We start from the raw sequence: 23,590 nt of genomic DNA, 5'->3' as shown, positions 1-23,590 counted from the left end.
AATTAACTCGCAAAAGGGATATTAGCGCAAATAATTAAAAAATAATCTAAAAATCCCGAGATTTATCGATTTAATGAATTTTTAATTAGCGTGAGATCTACAAATTCAAAATAAATTATCCCGGTGATTTTTACTAAAGACGAACGATTCTCGCCGATCTGTCCCTTATAATTTTTTCTTGTAACGCGGTATTTGTTTACAAAAGCGAAGCGGCCGCGAAACACGGCGTACTCTCTGTTTGTCGTCTATCCGGTCCTCTACGTGGGAGTCGAGTCTCTGGTTTTCGGAAATAACGATGATGCGAGCGCGATATTTCTGCCGGCCCGCCAATCGCGCGTCGAAACTTTTACGCCGATCATTCTCTGCCACCACATTTTTACGCTCATTATATACTATTAATTCTTCGTAGTCTCGTACTCTTTTTCACCTTTTTTTTATGATACGCTATTATCAAAATATTAATCTGTTTTCTTAAAAGCGTGTTCTGCAACTCCCGTCAATCTCTCGTTTTTATCATTAATCTTCTTCTTCTTCGTAAATCTTGCTTTATTACGGAGCCCTGTTTTAAGCTAAAATGGAGGAAGACAGATGGCCAAAAATAGTCTGTTTAAAAAAAATTCAATATTGGGAGCTTTATCGTCTTTATCTTATTTCTCCTTGCGTGAACATTTCTTCCCAGTCTGATATTTACTGAAGAAAAATAATAGTGATTTAACGTCGCTTTACTTTAATGCTGCTTTCTCTTTTTCTTTATTTCTCTTTTTAACCACCTCATATTTCCGCTTCACTTCTTTCTCGTCAGCGTAAACAGTGCTGGCATAATTTTATTTTAGATACGCCGCGCGCGTCTCTCTGACGTAAAAACTGTTCGCGAGAATTTAAGAATGACGTGTTTTAAAGAAAGAGCTTTTTTTCGCATAATTTAAAAATCTGACCACTTTGTTAGATGCAAAATAGTAAATACTAGATTTAAACGGCACATATATTCGTTGAAAAGCGAAAGCGAAGGAAATGTTGTTCCTCGATCTGTACAGAAGATTTCAATCGGCTTAATTAATTATTATTAATTAAAATCGCTTTGTCGCGCGATTCAACATTCAGAATCGAGAGGATAACGATATAAATATAGCTTTGATCCATGCACGATAGAATCGTAGATCTGAATGTTACGCTGCGCGAATGTGAAATTAGGAAGATTGGGGAGGTGAATCATGTGCCCGTTAATTTTCCACGTGAATGTCGCGAGATAATGGGGGTTGGGAGAGGGCTTCGGGGGGTTTCGGAGGGCTCGAGGAAGAGAACGCGGACGGAGAGATCCGCTCGAGCGGATCGCGCGGCTGCGGCTGCGACGACGACGACGACGACGACGACGGCATCGACATCGTGCTCGCATCGTCGCGGTCGGCGCGTATACGAAGGCGAAAGGTGGGGATCTATTCATAGGAGTGACTCACGTCGGAGATGACGCCGCGAATAGTCGGACAGATTTTGCGCGCCGCGATCTGCGCTTTCGCCGTGTTTTCGCGATGCCGCGCAGCAAGGGGAGATGAATTATAGCGGAGCATTACGGGAGATTTGTCCAGAGTTTGCACGCTAATCGTGCCGAATTGAATATTAAGCCCACATTCGCGCACTAAAAGTCGCTAAATATGGCCACGTGATTTTCACCGAGGTCTGGCGTTACGTCGTCGCAGGCCTCGCGATAACGGTATCGTAAACGCTCCGCGGCGATAAAATTTTCGAAGTCGAAGGAAATAAATAATACAGCGTGTCACGTATCACATATAAAAATCTAACGATACAACAACATTAGGCTATATGGTCTCCATATTTTTATATCTCTCTTATTTAATTCTCATGTCCTAAAGTAAAATCGCAGAATCGTAAATTTTTTTAAGTATAATTTCTCGTTACAAATGTAATTTATATTATAAAAATATGTTATTAAAAAAAATTATCGAATCGATCAAAAGGCACAATAGCAATACAATTCGAGAGGGGCAGGGGGAAAGGAAAAAGAGAGAAAGAAATAATAATAATATTAATATGTATAATAAAAGTAAACAATTTAATTTTTTTTTACTACTCTCAGGCATTTCTTCTTTTCGTTATTCAGCAATGAGCGCGCGGACGTCACTCTTGACACATCGTGTCTGGTTATTACATAATTAGTAACGATTCGCGGCCGCCTATAAACAACGAGAGCGAAGCATCGTGTGGCTCGTTTTGGCGAGGCTAATGCGCGCGTCTGGTCTCCCGGTCGGTCCCGATCGCATTTTTCTCAGACGACGACGACGACGACGACGACGACGACGACGACGACGACGACGACGACGACTGACTGCGACGTTGAAAGCATGAGTCACCGTGTATATCGACCCTACGGCATGTTTACGCTAGCTAAGCGCACGAACGGCCATATGTCAAAATCACGATTGCATAACGTATATCCCCTGCGTTGTCGTCGCCGTTGCGTCTCTCACTCTCTTTCGGGACGATTTAGATGTGAGTCACTTGCGCGGGTTACGAGATTTTCCTATCGCCGCGACCTTAACCCTTTCAGGTGCGTCCGGCTCTTCCGTGTCTCGATCGTGCTGCGGCGCGACTTTCGCTCGAGAAAGAGGCTGAAAAATTGCTCGAATAAAGACTTAAAAGGAACGAAGCGGAACGACGTTGCGTCCGTCTGTAAGATCGTGTATATCGTGAAACATTGTATTTTGTATTCGTTGAATGCACTTTCTAATAGTTAAGAATTCGATCGTTGGAAGCTATTCTATCGTTTTACTATGCAACAATAGTAAAATGTACTTGTTTGCAACAAATATATCGTATAATATTAGTCTAGCTGACATTTCAATTATTAGGCTATATCTTTTTAGTCTTAAAAATTCAACTTTTAGAACTGCATAGTATAACTGCATAACTTGTATTTTAAGACGAAGAATTTCAAAGTACGACTCTGTTTATAAAGTCACGGAAGAGAGAACAAGAAGATCATAATGCATAAACAATGTGTAATAATAATAAATTGATATTAACTAACGATTAACGAATTATTGATATACTAATAAATAATTAAAAATGATGAAATATATATATAAAATTTATAACTCTATAATATACATATAAATAAATTAATCAGATGTATATATAGCTAATCAAATAATAATAAATTTATATAAATTATATAATAATCTTATTATAAAAACTTAACATAATTAAATTATATATTTTTACTATATATGAGCAAACACTTCGGAGTATTTAGAGTCAATAAATGAAGCCGAATTCGGAGCTTAATGAATTAGTCATCGCTCTCTGAAGCCGTGGGGGGTTGCTGTATTTTTTCCATTGTGCCGCTTTTTCATCCCCCTTCCGTTTAAGGGTGCAACGGAGGTGGTGGTCTAATCGAGGGGGAGCGCGCGCCTCAGAACAACGTACAACGCATCTGGATCAGCTGTCGATGACGATTATTACGTATGAGTCATCCGATACACAGCTCGCTTTAAAATGTATCAATGACTAACGCGCGTCCAGCTCACAATCGTTCCAGGCCTCCCCCTTTACCCCTTCACCCTTCAGGTCCCTTTGTGCTGCACCGGCGTGATTCAAGTACTGCTAGGATCGTGATGGAGGATCTAAAAATACGGGGTGTCCGGTGACTCTAGCCGCGTCCCGTAACTGCTCGTTCAACTTATTCCTATGGTGTCGACGTAAATATACAAGGGTGTTATCGATGATACAAGCTAACGAGAATTTTTAGGGAAGCGCATCGATATAATCCTACGTAAAAAAAACAAGTGGAAAATGTAGAAACTTCTTTTTCTGTACGACGCTTCGTTTTCGAGAGACTCGAATTTCAAGGACTGGTAACGTGTCGCTTTTTTATTTTCTACTTGTATAACTGTCACGACATCGCGTGCCGTAGATTGATAAATTCAGCAACTATTTTATCGGTGTCGAGTACAATGTAAACCTTTTTTTCATTCATACCACGATAACCGAAATCGTTAAGATATATCGGATGATTAAAATCGCAAGTTAAATTGAAATTCGAAAAATTACCAAAGGTGTTATTAATCCTTTTATTTTCAAAATTATTTTTCTGAAGACAAAGTCCCGTGTAAAAAGGTTTCGTTGTAATATGTACTCGACTCTCTTTCTCGTTCTCACGTTAAATTATCTTATATTTGTATACAACAAGTGAATGGCGGCTAGAACAGAGTTACCTACCTGTTAGGATTACACAAAACCTGATGCGCTACAGTATATCCGCAATTCTTCCTTGGAAAATGTAAACGGCGCATTGGCAGTTAATGATACGGCGCGTGTTATAACGCAGTAAGTGTTATAACGCTGGTTTATGTTTTATTGATGTATTATCTTATTACGAATCGAAAAGTAAGATCCTTGCAAGCTGCGACACCGCAGCACATTTTACAAGGATGCAAAAGATCAAGGACGCAAAAAGTATGATCCAAAAGTCTGAATATTTACCAACGACAAATTTTTAAACTTAGTCCGCCAGTTATATTTAAATACATTTATAAGATTATGTGTCATTATTTATTTTTCTAAGATCCAAGATTCGGGAAGCGAGTGTCTAAAGACGAAAGACTTGAAGTCATAGCACATAAAAAAGACTTAAACAGTAAAAGTGAAGTGATTTAAGTAGTAAATGTAATCAATTGATGAATTGATGAATCACGGAGAATGATAAAGACCATCCAAAAAACTTCCAGCGATAAACAATAAATGAATTGCCCAATTATTTTCCTCGAACTTCTCGAGAATGCCTGAGTAATCTGTGAGTAATTGTTTGCTTATTGCATATCTTTCACCGCTCCGTTTTTGTGAACGCTTTTGTTGAACTTCAGCACCCCATAAATGTACATAAATATACAAGGAACAAAAGTATTCTTGATTTAACTGATTTAGCATAACGAGACAGACCGAACGTCAGAAACGATCCGTAAATTTATAAAGCCCAATAAAAACGTGTTTTGCTAGACTCGCATTTAATTTGAGCAGCTTCCTCTGTCCTCAGTCGAATTTCGGCGAAGTTAAACATAGCAAGTCCCGTGGCAACCTGCAAATGTGTACCTTACACCACGACATTGTAATGCGGTATACCCCCATCGCCAGGCTCGAGGTGTTAATCGGCCATCGCGAGCAACACATTCAGACATCCGGTCATTGACTCGGATTCCCTCTGAAAATATCGAATGCGAGAGAGGGAAGGAGGGAGACGGAGGGTTACGGAGAAAGAGAGAAAGAGAGAAGGAGAAAGAGAGAGATAGAGCAAAAGGAGAGAAAAAAAAGAAATGAGGGTCGCGTGGGGTTATTAGCGCGAGATGAATCAGCGCGGGCACGCGGACAAGACAAAACGAGCGACCGTACGTCCTTCGAACTCGTCGGAATTTCCTTGAGACTGGACGAGAGCGAGCGAGCGAGCGTGCGAGCGAGCGAGCCGTGGCTGTGCCGTGCCGTGCTATGGTTTCCTACTACGTTTCACGCAGATGAGTCAGTCAGTCGGCATGATTATTCGGCGGGTTATTCGTGGCGGGAGCGGAGACAGCGTGTAGCGCTCTCCCCGCGCTACGTTCGTCAGCCCAAAATAAGGCCCGCGGCCGAATCCACGCGTGATCCTTGGACATCGTCTCTTGCCAAGTCGTATTCACCCCTCGGACGCCCGCGCCCCGCCACCCTCCTCCTCTCCGGAACCGTCCACGATTTTACGCCTGCGGCAATAATCGCCATTAGTCAGATTGCCCGTGAAGTCGTGGAAAATTATTGATCCGAGTCTCGTGCCGGCGTTTGACTTGAGTTATAATCGCCGTGACTTGCCTGTGATTTATCTGGACGAACTTTCTTTGTCCGTATATCAAGTCCACAACTGGACGAGATAGCGGAGTGGCCGATTAGGTGTATTAATGACAATATCGTCCGTGCACCGTGAACGAGAATATATTCCGATTTTATTGCCGTAACGCCTACAATTGGCGATTAGGTGACGTCAGCCTCTTTACGCCGGTTAACGTTCTTGAAAGCGTATAGTATACTTCCCGAATTCGGACGACTAATTGCAAACACGTACGCTTAGTCATAGCAATCATCGATAGGTCTTAGTCCGATGCGCCAGTGACAATATATACACTTGCGTCATACTTTGGAAATTCGCGGAAAAATACGTCGCATAAATCTGGGGGTTTACTGATCACAGAAAAAAGAAACGAATGTCCTAGTTTGGAATCGAACGACCTCGAAGGCTAAGAGGATTTTAAAATCTGAGGGTTCCGGAGAAAGAATTTACAAATGCTTTTATAAGAGCAGACTCGGATTTTGAAGGCTTTAGAATTTTGACGAAGCCATTAAATTCTTCGATTTTCTGGGGAAATTAAAATCTAACGAGATTAGAATCTAATGGGAGTGTAGAATTCAGAAGATTAGAATGAATAAGTTCTAATATCTAAGACATTTTTAATAAGAAAGATCCAAACACTTTGTCGAGATATTCTGGAAGAAATTGGGATGTAATAACTTTTTAACATTGTGATTAAAATTTAATTTTTATTTTAGAAAGAATTATAGAACACTTTGTGCATCTAGATTTTTTTAAACGGATAAACTGAAATACTTATCTCTGTTGGAGAAGCATTGTTTTCTGGATCTTTTCTCAAATGAGACACGCAGGACGTTCTAGCTAGGTTACCCGCATTTCCTCTTGTCTATACAATTGTTCTGGAAGGAAGCAAAACCAAGATGATTAAGGAAGGCATAGACAAAAGGAAAACCTCGGAGATATCCTCCATTTACTATCAAGAGACGCGGTAGTGTCTCGCGCCAAGTGCACACGAAGCGAGACCGCACCGTGACTCTTTTACGCGACTGAAAGATTTACGAAGTGAAAAAGGCATATTGACTAAGAAAATGATAATATTGCTATTCATCAAAAAAGCTTGTTTAGGAAGCTTACTTATAACAGTGATAGTTACACAATACGATTTAAAAAATCACTTCGGGCTCTTTGAAAATGAGAGAAATATGTACCTCGAAAGATCTCCATTAGATTAGGTCTTTTAAAACCGACAATAATTTTCTCATTTCGAATATTTTCTTTTAACGCCAATGAATAAAAGATAATTTCAAAGAGTTCAGTTTCCACGCGGATTTTTATCCTCCAGCGTTAAAATTTCTGCGGGCGGAACTTTACATTCGTTTCTCTCCTCTGACATCGTAACTCGTGGCCACAAAGGAGGGCCTTAACAACAGCGCGCTTTATGTGAGAATGCGGTGTCGTCGCGGAGCGAAGGGTGAGAGTCGATGGCGTTCGAAAGATAGTTAGTGACTGCGTTGATCGAACGCGGACGATAATACGGCAATCCGTAACTCAGGGTCGCGCGTAGTGCTCCGACAGTGAGTCACGCTCAACCGCATCGGGCGTCGATATCAACGACATTTACGAGCATATGTTCGACACGCGTCCTTCCATTGGTCATCGAATGACGTGCGATTGAAAACGATTGGCAGAGTCGCGGGAGGAACGTGGGGAAAATTCTCATCATCTCTCGCGGAAAGAGAGACGCACGTTTAACCCTCCTCCACGTCGTGATCGTAAAGGCGCACACGTGCCTTCTCCGCGGCCGCAAAAAAACATGCGCGTTTATGATCGCGTTAGTTACGTTAGCGTGCTCGGATACGTCTTCTTGGCGTACTTATATCCTTGCCACGCGTGACGCGCGGACATTCGCGGAGCTGTTACTTTATTGTTGTTGTTACGCCTATGATGCGTGTACGGCGATATATTGTTACGTTGCTGCGCGCATATACGCTTCCGATTTGACACATCTTATGTATTACATAGGTATCCATCTATCGCATCGATATTGACTCACTTTCAGTCGCAACTACGTCGTATATATGTTAAACGCTGTCGGATAAGAATTTGCATGGAAGAGGGAGAAAGGAAAAAAATGTTCAAGCCGTTTTCAAAGAAATCCCGAGTCTCTACCGAGTCATTTGTCTGCATATAAAAAAAATACTCGACCTGCTTAGTCATTAATTAAATCTTCGAGTGATTGCATAATGATTTGCAATGGAAAAATGCGTGGCGCGATAATACGGTAGCTGAAAAATCGACATCGATCCGTAATCGATTCTAGACGCACGCTCGTCACGTTGTAAACAGTATACTGTAAACAAAATTTTTATTGAACATCAGTGATTCATATATCGCAATCTTCTCCCCGCTCTCATTCTCTCTCTCTCTCTCTCTCTCTCTCTCTCTCTCTCTCTCTCTCTCTCTCTCTCTCTCTCTCTCTCTCTCTCTCTCTCTCTCTACCCATGTATCTGCGTAGATACTACGCAGATCTTATCTCTGGGGAATTGTACGTCATTCCTTGGTGTAATAATGAATTGGCACTCGCTTCACGTTCGCCGTATTTTAGTGCATAGTCGTGAAAACAAATGCACAAGTTGGCTGAGCGTCGGGTCTGTTAATTTTGTCATGCATTGCACTTTCTCGCGTTTAAAATAATTCGCGAAATCCAGGATTGGTCACTCGAAAGGAGTGATGTCTGAACTAATTAGCGTCTGCTGTTTGACTTAGAATAAATAATTTTACTGCGGGTCCGTGTATCTAAAATTGAAATCTAAGTGCTTGAGATTTAAAAAGTTTTTAAATTAGAAACTCCTGGCTTCTTAAAGGCTATAACAAGATTATCGATCCTTTAGGTTTCAAATACTTGTACCTCAGTTTATTAAATATAGATTTATAGCTATTTATAGCTTATTAAATTGATATAGCTATCATATGTAGTTATTTACTTAATAAATTGATATAGATTAGCTATTTATTTATTAAATAGCATTGACAGTTATTTATTTATTGAAATCTTAAATATATAGATTTATTGTAAAATTTTTTATTCCATTTAACAACAGTAACTACAAATTGAAGTATTAAAGATCAACAAATCCTTATCAATGTGTATGCATGGATATAGAAATCAGATTTAATTTCAATAATTTGCAAAGGCACACATTAAGCCCGTAAAAGAGCTCTGTGTTACATTGCAATATTCAAAATTTAATCTTAGCGAATAATTCACCGATGAGGAAAAATCGAAACGGACGAAACGAAACTTCTCGGTAATAGAATATCGCTATAGTGCATGTTTTCCGGCTCTCGTTAAACTATACTCCAGACATTTAGAATCCGTGCATCCGTGAACTTGAGAACCCGAGAATGGAAAAATCCCAAGAGTCCGAATATCCCAGAGTAGTCCCGAGGTCTCGAAAGACGAGACTGTTAAAGATCTAAAGACCGTGAAAGCTCGTGGAGTTTGAAAATTTGATCATCTCTTCAAAAGGCATGTAAATCAACTTTCTAATGGTAAGGTTTGGGGTCGGACGCGACCCACGGCTTTGTCTATTATTAAATATGTTCTGAAAAACCATCTTGCCATTAGAGGATTAATTATACAATTCTTATACAAGTTAATTCTTTTGATATCAAGAGAGACGAGAACCGAATTAGGGAAGAATGTCAAGTAATTAGGGAGTAATTAGGGAAGAATACCAAGATTCGCACGCTCTTTCCGAGAGGTCCCGGGGAATCTGGATTCGAGAATCTAAATATATACCGCGTGTCACTTGCATGAAACATGCACAGTGCCGGAAAGGTTTTACGAATTCCACTCCGGAGCCGCGCCGCGCCGCGCGACGTCACTTCGCGTATACGCAATGACGCGATCCTATACGGATCCTTGATCGCGCGCCCCGATCCAGTCGTCTCGCGGAAGACCTTGAAATCGCGATAAAAAGAATAGAGCAGGATGACGCTTTGTCGGAAGCATAATAAACGTTTCGCTCTAAGCGGGTTAGTCATTGGCATCGAAGGAATTTCCATGCGTAGATCTCCCGCGATGTTTAGACCTTTAGATCATTCGTTCCCGGAGCCTGAATCCGCAGGCTTAATCCGAACGCATCCGATTATCTGATTCAACCTACGACATTGAGATCCGATGACGAGAATGTGTCGCAACATTTTAATCATTCGGTGGCAAAAGACGTTTGTGAAGCAGGAAAGAATCTATAGGAGACTTCGAAATAAAACCGATAAACGAAATTTTACACATTGCCATCAACCGTTATCTTTTCCCCCCGTGAAAAATAACTCTTTCGCAAAATTTGAGACGTCAAAAAGGCGAGACGCGCGCAAGAGACAGGACGCAAAAACGGGTGGCGGCGCGGCGCGGTATTCGGCGCGCCACCCGGTATATATCGGTGCATGAAAGAATCAACCGGCCGCATCGCCGCGCGGCCGCGGCCGCGCGGCACGCGTAAAGAATCGCCGTAACACGCTCGCCGTCACGTCGCGTATACGCTCGGAAACGCTCGGGCCACGATTCACGAACGTCACGGCGGCGGCCGGCCAATCGGCGCGCCGCGCGGTGACTCATCCCAGCACGACCTGGGGCCTCATGTAAACTCTCTCGTGCCGTTCAGCCCGCAGTCTCCCGCCAATCGTGGTGCCGTCACGATTCGCGCCTCGTGGCTCCGACGAAACGAAGCGGAGCGCCGAAGGAAAAAAAAGAAAATAAATATAACAGAAAAAGAAGTAAAAAGATATCTCGCGCGTCTCCGGCTTGGCCGTGCCCCTGGGGTAGCGCGAGGATTGTCTCCGTTTCGCGAAATTCTGTGTCAAATGGCGCGGTGAGACCGGTACGGGCCGCGGGAAGAGGATTAGGATCTGCGTTCAGGATTAATTTTAAACGTCATGAGGATCAGGAAGGGCGCACCTTGCCTCGTGCTCCGACTGGTGCCGTTCGAGAATCTCGATTCTTGGAGTAAGTTAAATCGATCCCCTTCAAAGTTTTATATACGAGCTTCTTCTCTTACTTTCTGATAAATATATAATTTTTTTTTTCAACGCGCACATACCTATAGATACTTATGCGCGCGTTAGTGACATCATCGCGACGGGGAAGTCCCTCGGGGACTTGCGGTAAATAAAAACATGAGTGTAAAATTACGTCAGTGTCTGAGTAACTTTTGGGATTGTTGATCGTCTGACTGATTAAACGGCGGTTTTTGTTCACCGCGTTCACCGTCAAGTTTGTCCATCCGTCTCCTCGATTGTTATTATTAAGCGATCACTATTTCGGCTTCGTATTCCTGAATCATCGTCTCGATGATGTCATACCTGATCAGAAAGAATGTAGGTATTATTTTGTCTTGGTCTTTCTAGGTAAAGAAAAAAAGAATGTATCGGTTGAGCTAGCAGATATTTTACAGCAAGTTATATACCAGTTTTAGAATATTGTATTTTCCGTATAATATTTACAGGCAAAACTGGCGTTAGAATTTCAAGCGTTAAGGAGATGGAATTCAGATCCAGAAATCACGAGATTTTCACGATTTTCATGATCAAACAGCTCTTTAAATTCCGACGTTCCTGCATGTATAAATCTTTAAAATATTATATGTGTAACTTTGCATTTTAACGCTCATGCACACACAAAAGATTTGGTCGTTTTGCCCGTAGACACGTAATTCTTCTTGAAGAAATCTTCTCTTTGATACGTATGCACGCTGGATTATCCCGCTAACTTGTTCTTTTCCTTTTAAGCTGTTTTTAATTCCTTCTAACCGTCCTTGACAAATTAGAGCTCGGTTTTCCTTAGGGAAAATTCGATGGCACAAATCTTGTTATGAACTTAATTATTTTCAAGTTAAACTATTCAAACTACAAGTTATAAAAAGTAAAACGTTGCTATGTTTAAATATATATGGAATTCGTAGAAAATAATTTATATTATTTAACCAATTTTGCTGTAAATTTATATTATTAATCGTGAAATGCTGCATGCATTAATTCGTTTACATTATATGACTACAGAAAATCATTGATCGTCCCATTTTACGTTGCTTCCTTTTGCACGATTCTCAAATTATTTCAGTGACGGCTTCTTAGAAATTAGACGGAGTCATATATTATCTTTTAAGTCATATATTTTCTTTTCTATCTTTGTACGAAACATAAACACAGAAAAGTATCATTTTCGCAAATTGAACTTCCGCCGAAGCTAGCGAAGGATTTCCGTTAACAAAGATCCCTCAATTCTTCCTTGCGCGCAGCTCGATAATCAAGTTAATCGCGTTCTTTTCTCCAACTTTGTTTAATGCAACGCCGGCAATTTTGCAATACTCGGTGCAAACATTCGATTACTTCTGCTTTCGTCGAGATTTCTCACGCCGCGGTCGTGCTCGGCACGCTTCCCTTTTCGATACGCGATCGTAAATATAATCCGCAAAAATTCTCGGTATCAGCAAAAACGTGGATTCCACAAGCTGTAAACAGTTCTCGTTGCCGCGTATACGAAACGCTGTCGCTGCAGATCCTTGCTTCGAGAACGTGATGGTGTTTGAGTAACAGGATTTCCATCGGGTGCGACGACCGTTGCGCGATCGCACAACGTGTAAATCGCACCACCATCTCTCGATCGCGATGCCGACCTAAATAAAAGTAACCCACATTCGGTTTTTCCGCAACGATCATTGCGGCTCTCGTGCATTATCTCTTCACACTTTGACCGTTCATAATCTTCGTATTCGGTTCAACTTCCTTTTCAAGTCCGTACTTTTTACAACAATATAGTAGTCGGCACTGAATTCTTGCTTTCTCACTTTTATGGAATATATCATCGCCTATTACTCGCAACAAATGTTGGAGTCGCTAAAGATTTGATAAAGAGATTGTGCTTCGCAGACGTCTCATTTCCAACAGCTGGCATTTTTTAGAAGTTAATATAACACTAACTCTTCTCGAACTTTATTAAATAAAGCCTATAATTATTATGACAAAATAGGTTTGATAATTTAATCTATGAGCGATTTGTTTTATTGCATTGCAGAAATTGCACAAGGAATGTGCACAGTATTAATAGTGCGTGGCACCGTAGCATGAAAAATAGATCAGCGAAAGCCAGATGTATGGAAACGAGACCAATATGGAAGTCGCGGAATAGAAATTAAATGTACATTGTTCTTTTAAATGATTATTTTCCAAAGATGGTGTTTCATTACTCGTGAGATAATTCATATTTCGTGACGATACTCGATCAGAGATCATTGAAATCAAACAACTTTTGCCAAAATCGGAGCAACGATCGGCGAAGCCTTTCTTCCAATTTCGAGAATTTTCCGGAAATTCGTTTCAAAACACAGACCGTTTTGCACAGTATTACTCACGTACTGTCACGAGCTGGATTTGAAATCGGAAAGGAGCTTTGCCAACGTTGGAATAATGATTGGCGACGACAGTTTGGGGTTGGTGGCCGCTTCGCGAGAGAGCCAACCGACCCGGGGGGGGGGGGAGAGGGGGACAGAGAGGACGAGAGGGGGCTAACGAGTGAGTCATCGTTGAGCCAGGCCAGGCCTTAGCAGCCGCAGGTCAGGAGAGGAAGACACTTTTAGCCCACATTTCTTCCTCGCCTTCTCTCTCCTTTTCGCGTTCACGGCGTTCCTTTATTTTTATCCGCCGTCTGTTTATTCTCGGATTCCCCGTCCGTTTCTTCCTTTCCGCCCATTTTTTCCCCGCGCCGTCGCGGAATATCCCACCCCTCATCCCCCAACGCTGGACTGTCGCGAACCGGTCGTCCTCAGACGACGGCCCTCACCCTCTGAGATTCGTCTTGGGTCCCGGCTTCTGCGACTTCTCTCACAATTGTCGCTTACGTAAATCGTAGAGCAGGAATCTCCACGAGACCCTAGCGCTTTTTATTTTCCAATGATACAAATATATGTACGGGGCATTCCGAGAAGTCTCTTCGGGTTTCCGAGAGATCTCATCTCCGAGAGATCTCATCTCCTCGAGATACAGAAGACGCGAGCTGAGCCGTTTTATGAATTAACATTCCAGGAAACATTCAGAGATAATTACGCTACTATTAATCGCGGTGTACGCAACAACTGGCAACGTAGATCTCTTTCTCCGCGTTCGTTGATCGCGGAGAGCCTTCATTCGCGAGATAACCGTTTTCAGAGATCCTTTCGAAAATTTATCGCTTCCCTAAATCCGTTCGAGGCTTCGAATTCTGCTCGAATGCTTCGGCTGCTTGATCGTGAGATAATTGAATTTCGGATCTTCGTGTTTTTAGGTTTCTGAAGTCCGATCGCTTCTCGTATCCTTAGATTCTCTTCCAGATGCTCCACATTTCTAGGATTCCGAATCCTTGATCTTACACAAGCGCAATGACCAAATTTCTAAAATCTCTTATATTTTTGAGATCTTCAAGATTTTTTATTTCTTAGATGTAGGCGAAATATTGTGTCACGATCCGCGTTTATAATCCAAGTTATAAATAAATTAATTTGCCTGATCGATCATTCATTAAATATTTACCTTGACCTACATATAGAATGGTTTAGAGATATCGTGCCCACCTTTCCAAACATACAAATGAGTGATTAAACTAAAACGCTCGCGAGATAATGTCAAATTAATGACGCGAGGTAAGATTGATGTGGCGTGACATTATACCTCCAATATTTCTTACGAAGAGGAAAAACATCTATATTTGTAAAAATTCGCATATCACAAATGATGATTCTCCAAACGAGAATCTATAACGATCCACAAAGTAGCCTGTAAATAGAGGATGAGATCGTTGCGCGAGTTATAATTATTTCGGAACACGCGGGACGTATATATCCGAGTTAATCAATAAGCTGGCTCAGCGACGTTTCTCCCAGTGTTTCTAACAGATATAGAATCGCGACCGACCATGTACTCATTGTTTATCGACGGCAAGCGTTGTGTACGTTTCATATATGTATACGTTCGAAAGCAGGTACGCCCCGGCTTTGTTCGGTCGGCGTTAATTTTCGCTTCGTGCAAATTAATCTAATCATGGAATTGTCTTCGACGACGAGCTACTCGCGGGACTAACAGAATTTAAACGTTAAACAGAAAATTAAAAGATATCGTCTGGCATTTTCTCTTACATTTATCACATCTTAGGATTAATGGCCAGTCTACAATGAGTCGTTAGTCGTTACAGTCAGATGTCGGAAGAGAATCGGAAAAAGTCATAAGCGTATCGTAAGGCGATCGGAAGTCTGTAATCGGCGATCGTAAGCGATTGACCATCTCTTACGATCACCGATTACAGACTTCCGATTGCCTTACGATACGCTTATGACTATTTCTTCTGGACTCTCTTCCGACATCTGACTAACGACTAACGACTCATTGTAGACTGACCTTAATAATAATGTATATACATAAAATATCAACATTTTTCTTATTAATTAATTACCGAATGTTTCAGGTGGACACCGGGAGTTCCACAAGCGGCATCGAGACCTATGCGAGGACACGCTACTGCCGAACGGCGCGGCCGCCGCTGCCGCTGCCGCCGCCGCCGTCGCCGATCCGTCGACGACGACGGTGAGCGGCTGCACGAGTCCTGGACCGGGTTGTCCCGTGCTGAGCATCTCCGGCCCGCCGACCCCGCAGCCGGCCGACATCGACAGCCACCCGGCGTCCCGCGTGCTGCCGTTCCTTTACCTCGGTAACGGCCGGGACGCCGCCGATCTGCAGCTACTGCGCGCCCTCGGCGCCACCCGGGTGCTGAACGTCACATCGCAGCTGCCCGGCTACCACGAGGAACGGGGTATCACGTACAGGCAGATACCCGCCTCGGACTCCGGCCATCAGAACCTCAAGCAGTACTTCGAGGAAGCGTTCGATTTCATCGGTGAGTGCTTTTGCTTCAAGTTTTTCTCCCTTTTGTATTGTCGGAGAGATCATGGAAGAGTTTAAATAAGAGCCAGGTTTAATCCGGAAACGGGTACCTGATTTTTTTTTATAAATGGTCACCTGGAGTGATTTTTACACCCCCATTCAAAGTCATCGTTATTATTTATATATTGTTTATTGTTTTATAATTTATTAGTATTTGGGGACAATATGTATATAGATTTACTCAACATTTTCTTAAAAAATTAAAGAGAAACAAAAAATATTTAAAAAACGAAAGAAGCATATTAAAATTACTGTTGACGTGAGCTTCATTTTTTCGATACTGGGATGTAAAAATCACCCCAGGCGTTAGTTCCCGGGTTAAACGAGGGACTGCCTTTTTAGAACAATGGTAGAACATCGGGTATTATTTTTACATTGTCGCCGTCTGTGCAGCTTTCTAAAAGTAACAGGCTCTTTATTCACAATTTGAAAAATGTTGTCGAGAGGATTAAACGAGGGACTGCCTTTTTAGAACAATGGCAGAACATCGGGTATTATTTTACGTTGCCGTCGTCTGTGCAGCTTTCTAAAAGTAACAGGCTCTTTATTCAAAATTTGAAAAATGTTGTCGAGAGAACTGTCTTCTGCTAATTGTTTAGAAACATCCCTCTTTCCCTTGAACACAATTTCGCAACAACAACGAAATAATTCAAAGTCGACACGCCAATCTTTGGTTCTCGATATCCGACACGATGATCGTCGGTTGAACGTAATTTCCACGATTACGCCGGCGGCACGCTTCCTGCCGTTCTTCTTCCGGTCGCTCCGTTGCGTTCATTCCGTTATTTCGCGGCAAGTAGTAGCGAGCCCATGGACGGAAACAGGGTGTAACCAGGCGTTTCCGGTGGACCATTGAACCAGAGCGCCCGAACAGCAGGAGACCAGAAGAACCTTCCATTCATGAAGGCATGAGTCATGCGCGCGCGCGCGCGCGCGCTTGAAACGTAAGAGACTTCCCCCTTCACCCTTTGACCCTGCGTTTTCTCTCTCCTCCTTCATCCTTGACGTCGTCGAACTCCTTCTCTCGCGCGTTCTTCACGCACTATTCTACGAGCGCACCGCGCATCTGCGAGAGGAGAGGAGACGTGAGAGGGAGGGGAATTACGCGTGGAAGGGAAAAGCAGGGTAGCAGTCGTGCGTGGCGGTTGTAAGGGCTCGAAAAGGGACGAAAGGGAGAGTGAGAGAGAGAGAGAGAGAGAGAGAGAGAGAGAGAGAGAGAGAGAGAGAGAGACAGAGGGATGGAGGGAAACGGGCCTCCTCCCGAGCGTGCAACTGGTGGAATGCCGGTTGAATAAACCGACTCCGCACCCTGTCGTCGTTGTGGCACCCGATCCTGAAGTTTACTTTCGAGAAACTCATTCCTTCACGCATCGCGATTCGCTTAATCACAAATTCGACGATGCCGAGTAGCTATCTTTTTTTTCCTTTTTTCTGTCGAGACTTGCAATTTTTTTCCACGCGTCTTCGCTGTAGATAAAGAATATCTTTTTTCTTCTTTTATTACGAACTTGAAAATGTTTAAATTATTAAGATTAACAAGATATTTTCAATTATTCAAGATATTTGTAATTTTTTCGTACCTTGCATCTTTTCGATAAAAAACGTAACAAAAATTTTTTCCTCTATTATTTGAATCGATTTAGAAGTGTTTAGATTATTATTAAGGTTTAATAAGATATTTGAGTGTACTTATTTATGTTTCTTCCTTTTTTATCGGCTAGACTTGTAATTTCTCCGCGTTATGCATTTTTTCAGTAAAGAACATAAAAGATATTTCTTTCCATTTTTATTATGATCGGCTTAAAAATGTTCACATTATTCTTAAGATTTAGTAAGTTATGTAAGCGTGTATGTATTTATTTTTCCTCCTTTTTTATTGGCCAGACTTGCAATTTCTCCGCGTCGTGCGTCTTCTCAGTGCACGATATCTTTTTTCTTCTTTTATCATGATCGATTTAAAAGTATACGAATTAATAAGGTCTAGTATTAAGATATGTCTTGAAGCGCACGATTAAAGCTATCTTCCGAAAGATGCGATCAACTTGTCCCACGCAGTCACGTAGTCGAATTCTCTCGCAGCGTGCGATAGAACGTTTGCATAGTCTGCATAGGATCCGGGCGATGCAGTGACTCACGCTGGCGATACGATACGATAGCATCCCCCATATATTGCATAACCCGAGTCGGTCGTTCGGGTTTCACGACTGTTTCGTTTCAACATTTACGAGCTCGACTTGTTCATATTTTTCTAAAGTACGCGTCGTACAAAGCGTGAATCTTGAAATCCTTGTTTCAGTGTTACAAAGAAGATTTCGAACTAAATACAAGCAAACGCATATTTTCTGCACGCTGCAGTAGAGTGATCTACAGTCTCGTAGATCAGCATTGAATATATGTTTTTAATCACAACGTAGTTCTTGAATGATTACGGAGCAATAAGACATTTAAAAATATTACCAAAATTTTATTTTGTATATTGAAAAGAAATTAAATTCAATAACTACAAAATATGCTGCCGTTTTTTCGTGCATCTTTCTGTTGACTTTTTACGAAATTTGAGATTATTATTAAATTAAGAATAAATTAGAGCAGGTATTTTCTTATCGTAATTGAAAAGTGATAGTTTTCCCTTCGATCGTTGAATAACTTTTCATCATCACTACTGTAAAAAAGAAACGAAACACGCATTTATCTCGCAATTTGTCTCCTGTTCCAGAGGAAGCGCGGAAGGCTGGAAGCAGCGTGCTGGTGCACTGTCAAGCTGGTGTGTCGCGCAGCGCAACAATCGCGATCGCTTACATAATGCGGCACAAAGGCCTGTCGATGGTGGAGGCGTACAAACTGGTGAAAAACGCGCGTCCGATCATCAGTCCGAACCTGAACTTCATGGGTCAGCTGTTGGAGCTCGAGCAGGGCCTACGGGCGTCCGGTGACGTCGCCAACTCCGCGCCGGAGGAGCCCACGACGGCGACGGCAACGTCAACGACGACGACGACGTCGTCGACGGCAGCGACGACGACGGGCAGTTGTCATCAGTGCAGGTGGAGTCATCAGCCTAACAGCGAGGAGGTAGTCACCTCCGGCTGTAGCGTCTGAGACCGGGCACCTCTCTCGTATCTTCTTCTTCCGGTCTCTTTCGAGAGTACCGGATCGTCGGCGACGGCGTCGGTGCCGCAAAGACGCAAACATATCCTGAGAGATCACTAAAAGTGAATGTCGACGTCCTTCCTGCGCCTCTACGCGACAAACCTGGACGAATAAAAACGTAGTTCGCGGGATTGGATCGCCGAGATCGTCTGAAGATACCGGATTCAACCGTACGAAGATTCTGCAAGCAGGAACAATGATGCACACGGCGTTCTTTTTCACGAAATCCCGGAATGCGGATCTGCGGAATTTTCGGTTTTTCCAATCTTCGCGTCACACGACATTTGACTTGTCGAGTTTTTCACCTCAGGCTCTTCAGCCTAGAAATTATTGGCTCTTAAGTCTTTTTTTAAGAATTAGTACGTTTTTCCCCCGGATTCTGTGCCTTCGGGACGACCATTCAATTAAAAATGGTGAAGTCAAACTGCCGAACTGACAAATCGCGACTTATTAAGGGACTCGAAGGGACACAAATGTGTGAAGAAGACACGTCGTATTTTTACGAAAGATGATTTATCTCTATGGATGATTAAATTATTATTCCTTATTAGTGCCACATACAGAAATTAGTCCATATGTCCTACATGCAATAATAAATCAGCTCGAAACGTTACGAATGCGATGTAACTTCTTCATACGTATATCCAGGAAAAAAAAAAGATAGTTACAGGGATATTCTCCACTGCGGAGAGGCGTAAAGTGGCAGGGAGCGTATTTCACGTGAGAAGAATTCGAGCACGCTCGCTTCCAGCTTCGATAACGAGCAGCAGCGCGTCGCGATTATTTATTTTCGAGTGACGTTCGCGCGAACGGTGAACATAACTTGTACTTACGACACACAGTGTTCCATAATACGCCTGGTCGAGTCGATAGAGAGGCAAGTGAAAACATGCAGAATGCTCGCCTACGAGCTTCTCATTAAACGGTTGACTGTCGTCTGACATTGTTTATGTAAGAGGAAGCGAGGGAGGAAGATACGAAATATCGGCGGAAGTAATTGTTCCAATGATTAATTATAGGCAGCTTATAACATGGAAATGAAACTCCGGACAAAACATTGAAAATTTATTCTCATAATTTTGAGATTGATGAATAATATCGATTATTAGAGACCTATAAGTTTCTATTATTGAGATATTATTTAACATTAGACATATATACATTTCACAGTTTGAGCACATGTTAATATAAAAGTTAACAGTATGTACATAATTATTTCCAAATTAGTTAGCCTCACTGATCTTACGCGACACTTTAAACATCTTACATCTTACATCTTTAAACTTCGAAAGTCCAATCTTTTCATTAACATGAAAAGGCAGTTTAAGTCAATATAGCACGCACAAAAAGTAAATCAAAATTGGTGAAACCCATGTTCTTTGATCTTCCTACTGGACATAATACTTTTTTCAACTTTTAATCAATAAAACCGGACGCTTGCCTCTCAATTGACTTCCCGCAAGTCAGGCATGAATTTTTAGTAGAATTATTTTCTGTATGGAGAAGATAATCGTCGACTCAACATGTACGGGGTGTCACGAGGACAGAAATATCGACATTCTAGTCGTTCAATTAACAGAAATATGTTTTCGCAGTAATAGAGTCTCATCTCAGGTAATTTTTATTTTCGGTACGATGTATTTTCTGTTAAGTCACATTAATGAGAGCGGCAACAATTTAATTAATTTTCAATGTGAGATCGATTAGCGTGAAATCGATAAACGTTAAATGTTATGATAGTGGACACGGCTGCACGTTCGGAATTTGATTGAGTTGTCTCTTCCGATGCAAAAACAATATTTCGGGAGAGATATTACGTATTTTTATAGTATTATAGTTTGTTTTTAGCCGGCATTTTATTTTGTGTGGACAAATAGAGGATTATTTTGTACTATTTTCAAAAGCTTTTATTTAGAATGAAATGTATTTAATAAAAAATGAAACGTACGCGATTATGAGCGAAGAAAGTAAAGTTTTTTTTTTTCGAGAACGTGCAATTGTGCTACTGATAAAATCGTTCATAAGTATTTGCCTATTCATGGTCGTATTCAGCATTAAGCTTTTTAATTGCATATTATAGAACAAGCTTCCAAAAATATCGTAGAGATGATGGAAATGCAAAATCCGAACGAGGCAGTAGCATTGCACAAAATGTATAATGTTGCAATCTTTTAAATAAATATTTTTCTATACTGTGTGGATATTTTCCAATGATATGAAGATATGAAGATGAGGATTTTTATCTTAAAAACGCCGTTTTATTTAACATTAAAGATCAGCCAATAAATGCAGGTTGATGGTTTATTATATATTTCTCTAAAGAAAATTGTCGATTCTATCTGTAGGCAAATACGTATACTCGATCTATGGTGTACTTCTTCTCTCGAGACACCCTGTGCATCAGCATCACGTAAAACGGAATGTTAATTTAATGGTGGGTCTTCTGTGGAAGAAAGGAACTGTTCATTAAATAAAATTGGAACGATCATTAGCACTTAGTTAATACATCCAGATAAATTAAAAAACGATGGTGAGGGAGAAAGAGAGAGAGAGCGCTAAGACGACAGGAGAGAAGAATATATAGGTACAATAAAGCGAATCGATCGAAACTATTATAACCAAGAGCGGGGGAGTTCGCATGTGCGTCTGCATTTCGATTGCGGCACACAATTGCGTTGATATTTGATAAAGGAGAAATAATAATATATCGTTCACTGAGAATAGCTTAGTTCGTTAAGCTCCCTTAGCATTTAAGGATCTGGTTGAGGTCCAACCATCGTGATCTAGTCGTTTGTTGGGATGATGATATGTACGATGATGCGAATGAGGCGAGACACACGAAGCGCGAAGATGCTCTTGTAGTTTACGGTAACGGGGAGAGTTAATGGTCGTGTAATTGCGCAAAATGTATGTAATTATTAGACGATAAGACACAAGGAATATATTTTTTTTTTGCAAGGATTAGGAATCGGAGGATCTTAGTTGTAGTTGGATTTGTACATGAGCGCTCCATGCACATTTATCCAGACAAAATCGCTCTTAAAGATACAACCAAAAAAACACGACGCAAGCGAGTGTTCCAAAGCGAGGTGCGTCAGCTTTTACAGCTGCGGTTTGCAACGTAGACGAGAATTACCGCCGTGCAAACAACGATCTCGCGGTTCGACTAACCGAAATATCACGCGGTCGCGATGGCGCCTTGTTAACGACTTAATTACAGCCGAGACAATAACTTCGTGATGAAGCTAATATCGCGAATCGCGGGAGAAGGAGTTGCGAACGACGGGGGGGAAGGTGAAGAAAGAACCAAGTTCCTTAAGATTTTGTCTACGACGACGAATTCGGTTAATTAATTCAATCTTGAAACAAAACGGTACATATCAGCGAAGCGTTGCCTTGCGATAAACGACAGAGAACTGAAAAAAAATAGTCGTAGAGGCGCACGGTGTAGACAATTAAACGATTAGTTACCTTGCCAGCGATCGAGAGCGGAGAGAGGAGAGGGTTGATATAGAAGCGTAGTACCTGTTGCATCACAAAGTGTGTGTATGTGTTTTATCGAGACACCGGCAATAACTAATACGACGACTTGCGATAAATCATGGCGCTTTTCATTAATCAAAGGGCAGCGTAATCAAAATGGTTAATTGATCAGCCAGTGGTCAATTAATTTGGCCTTCGAAACGCGATTCGTTTCCCCTTGAGGCTCGTTGTAACGAATGAATGGAACTCTGGAGGATAAATCAGATTTTGAATAAAAAGTGCACTCGTTAATATTTTCGCTTATTTTACCTTTCTACTCGTCGGGAAAGCTCGAAATGTAATTTTTTTTTAGCAACAAGAGTTTTTCGTTTTAATCTGATTTAACTTCCAGTTTCATTCATTTTTCTTTTTTTTTATTACATATCTTATTTATTCGTAAATTTTACTTAAATTTTATTTAGTCTTTTAAATCCAATTGACATTTTTGCATTAACTGTTAATTAAAATTGTTGTTTCTCGAAATGGCTTTAGAAATGGTTTTAGAAATTATTTAATGTCAGTCTCGAAGAACAGTCTCTCACAATTAAATGGATACGCTTCTACGCGTAAGCAATCAAATTGCAATTATTTATTGCACGTCGTCGTATCTTTTTATTGTTAAAGGGTGCCTGCGAAGGGTCGCTTGCCCTTTCGAGATGTTTGCGCCTTTTGAAAGTATCTTCTTGCGAATCAACCAATCGATATATTTCTCTTTAAATGCGACATGAAGTATTTTAACAAAGTTTTATACAACATTTTGGAAAATCACGTCGGTCGTGAAGCTTTACGGGTCGAACTATTTCCGGGGTCTTTTAGCGGAATAAGTTGCTATAATAAGACAAACGGATCCTCGAGGGATCAAAGCGTACATTTCGAAAGGATAAGAACAAAGGGCAGACGTATGAGAAAATGGATTTGAAGGTGGGAGACCCCAAGTGTATGATCGGATCCCAACGATTTGTAATGTACAGCTACGTAGTGATTAGGAAACATAGCGTAAAGATGTAACTATATTGCGTATGTGCGTGCAAGTATTGTATTATATTAAAAATTTATTTAGTTATTTTATGAATAAAAAATGCAAACTCTTTTTGCCGGTTCATATTGGGG

At 41.3% G+C, this 23,590-nt stretch overlaps 1 protein-coding gene across 3 annotated transcripts in view; it reads left to right on the top strand.

Moving 5' to 3' along the window:
• Positions 1–23,582, top strand: part of LOC139812666 (dual specificity protein phosphatase 10) — a 29,186-nt gene extending 5,604 nt beyond the window's left edge. For all 3 annotated transcript variants that reach the window (XM_071777683.1, XM_071777682.1, XM_071777681.1), the window contains exons 3-4: positions 15,336–15,764; positions 18,528–23,582. In XM_071777683.1, coding sequence (XP_071633784.1) covers positions 15,336–15,764; positions 18,528–18,907 — 809 coding nt within the window. In that variant the 3' untranslated portion in view covers positions 18,908–23,582. The remainder of the gene's footprint in view (positions 1–15,335; positions 15,765–18,527) is intronic.
• The last annotated feature ends 8 nt before the right edge of the window (positions 23,583–23,590 follow it).

The sequence above is a fragment of the Temnothorax longispinosus genome, chromosome 5 (assembly GCF_030848805.1).
Source record: "Temnothorax longispinosus isolate EJ_2023e chromosome 5, Tlon_JGU_v1, whole genome shotgun sequence".
NCBI lineage: Eukaryota > Metazoa > Arthropoda > Insecta > Hymenoptera > Formicidae > Temnothorax > Temnothorax longispinosus.
Note: the sequence above shows the minus strand (reverse complement) of the source record. Positions and strands in the feature narration are given on the sequence as shown.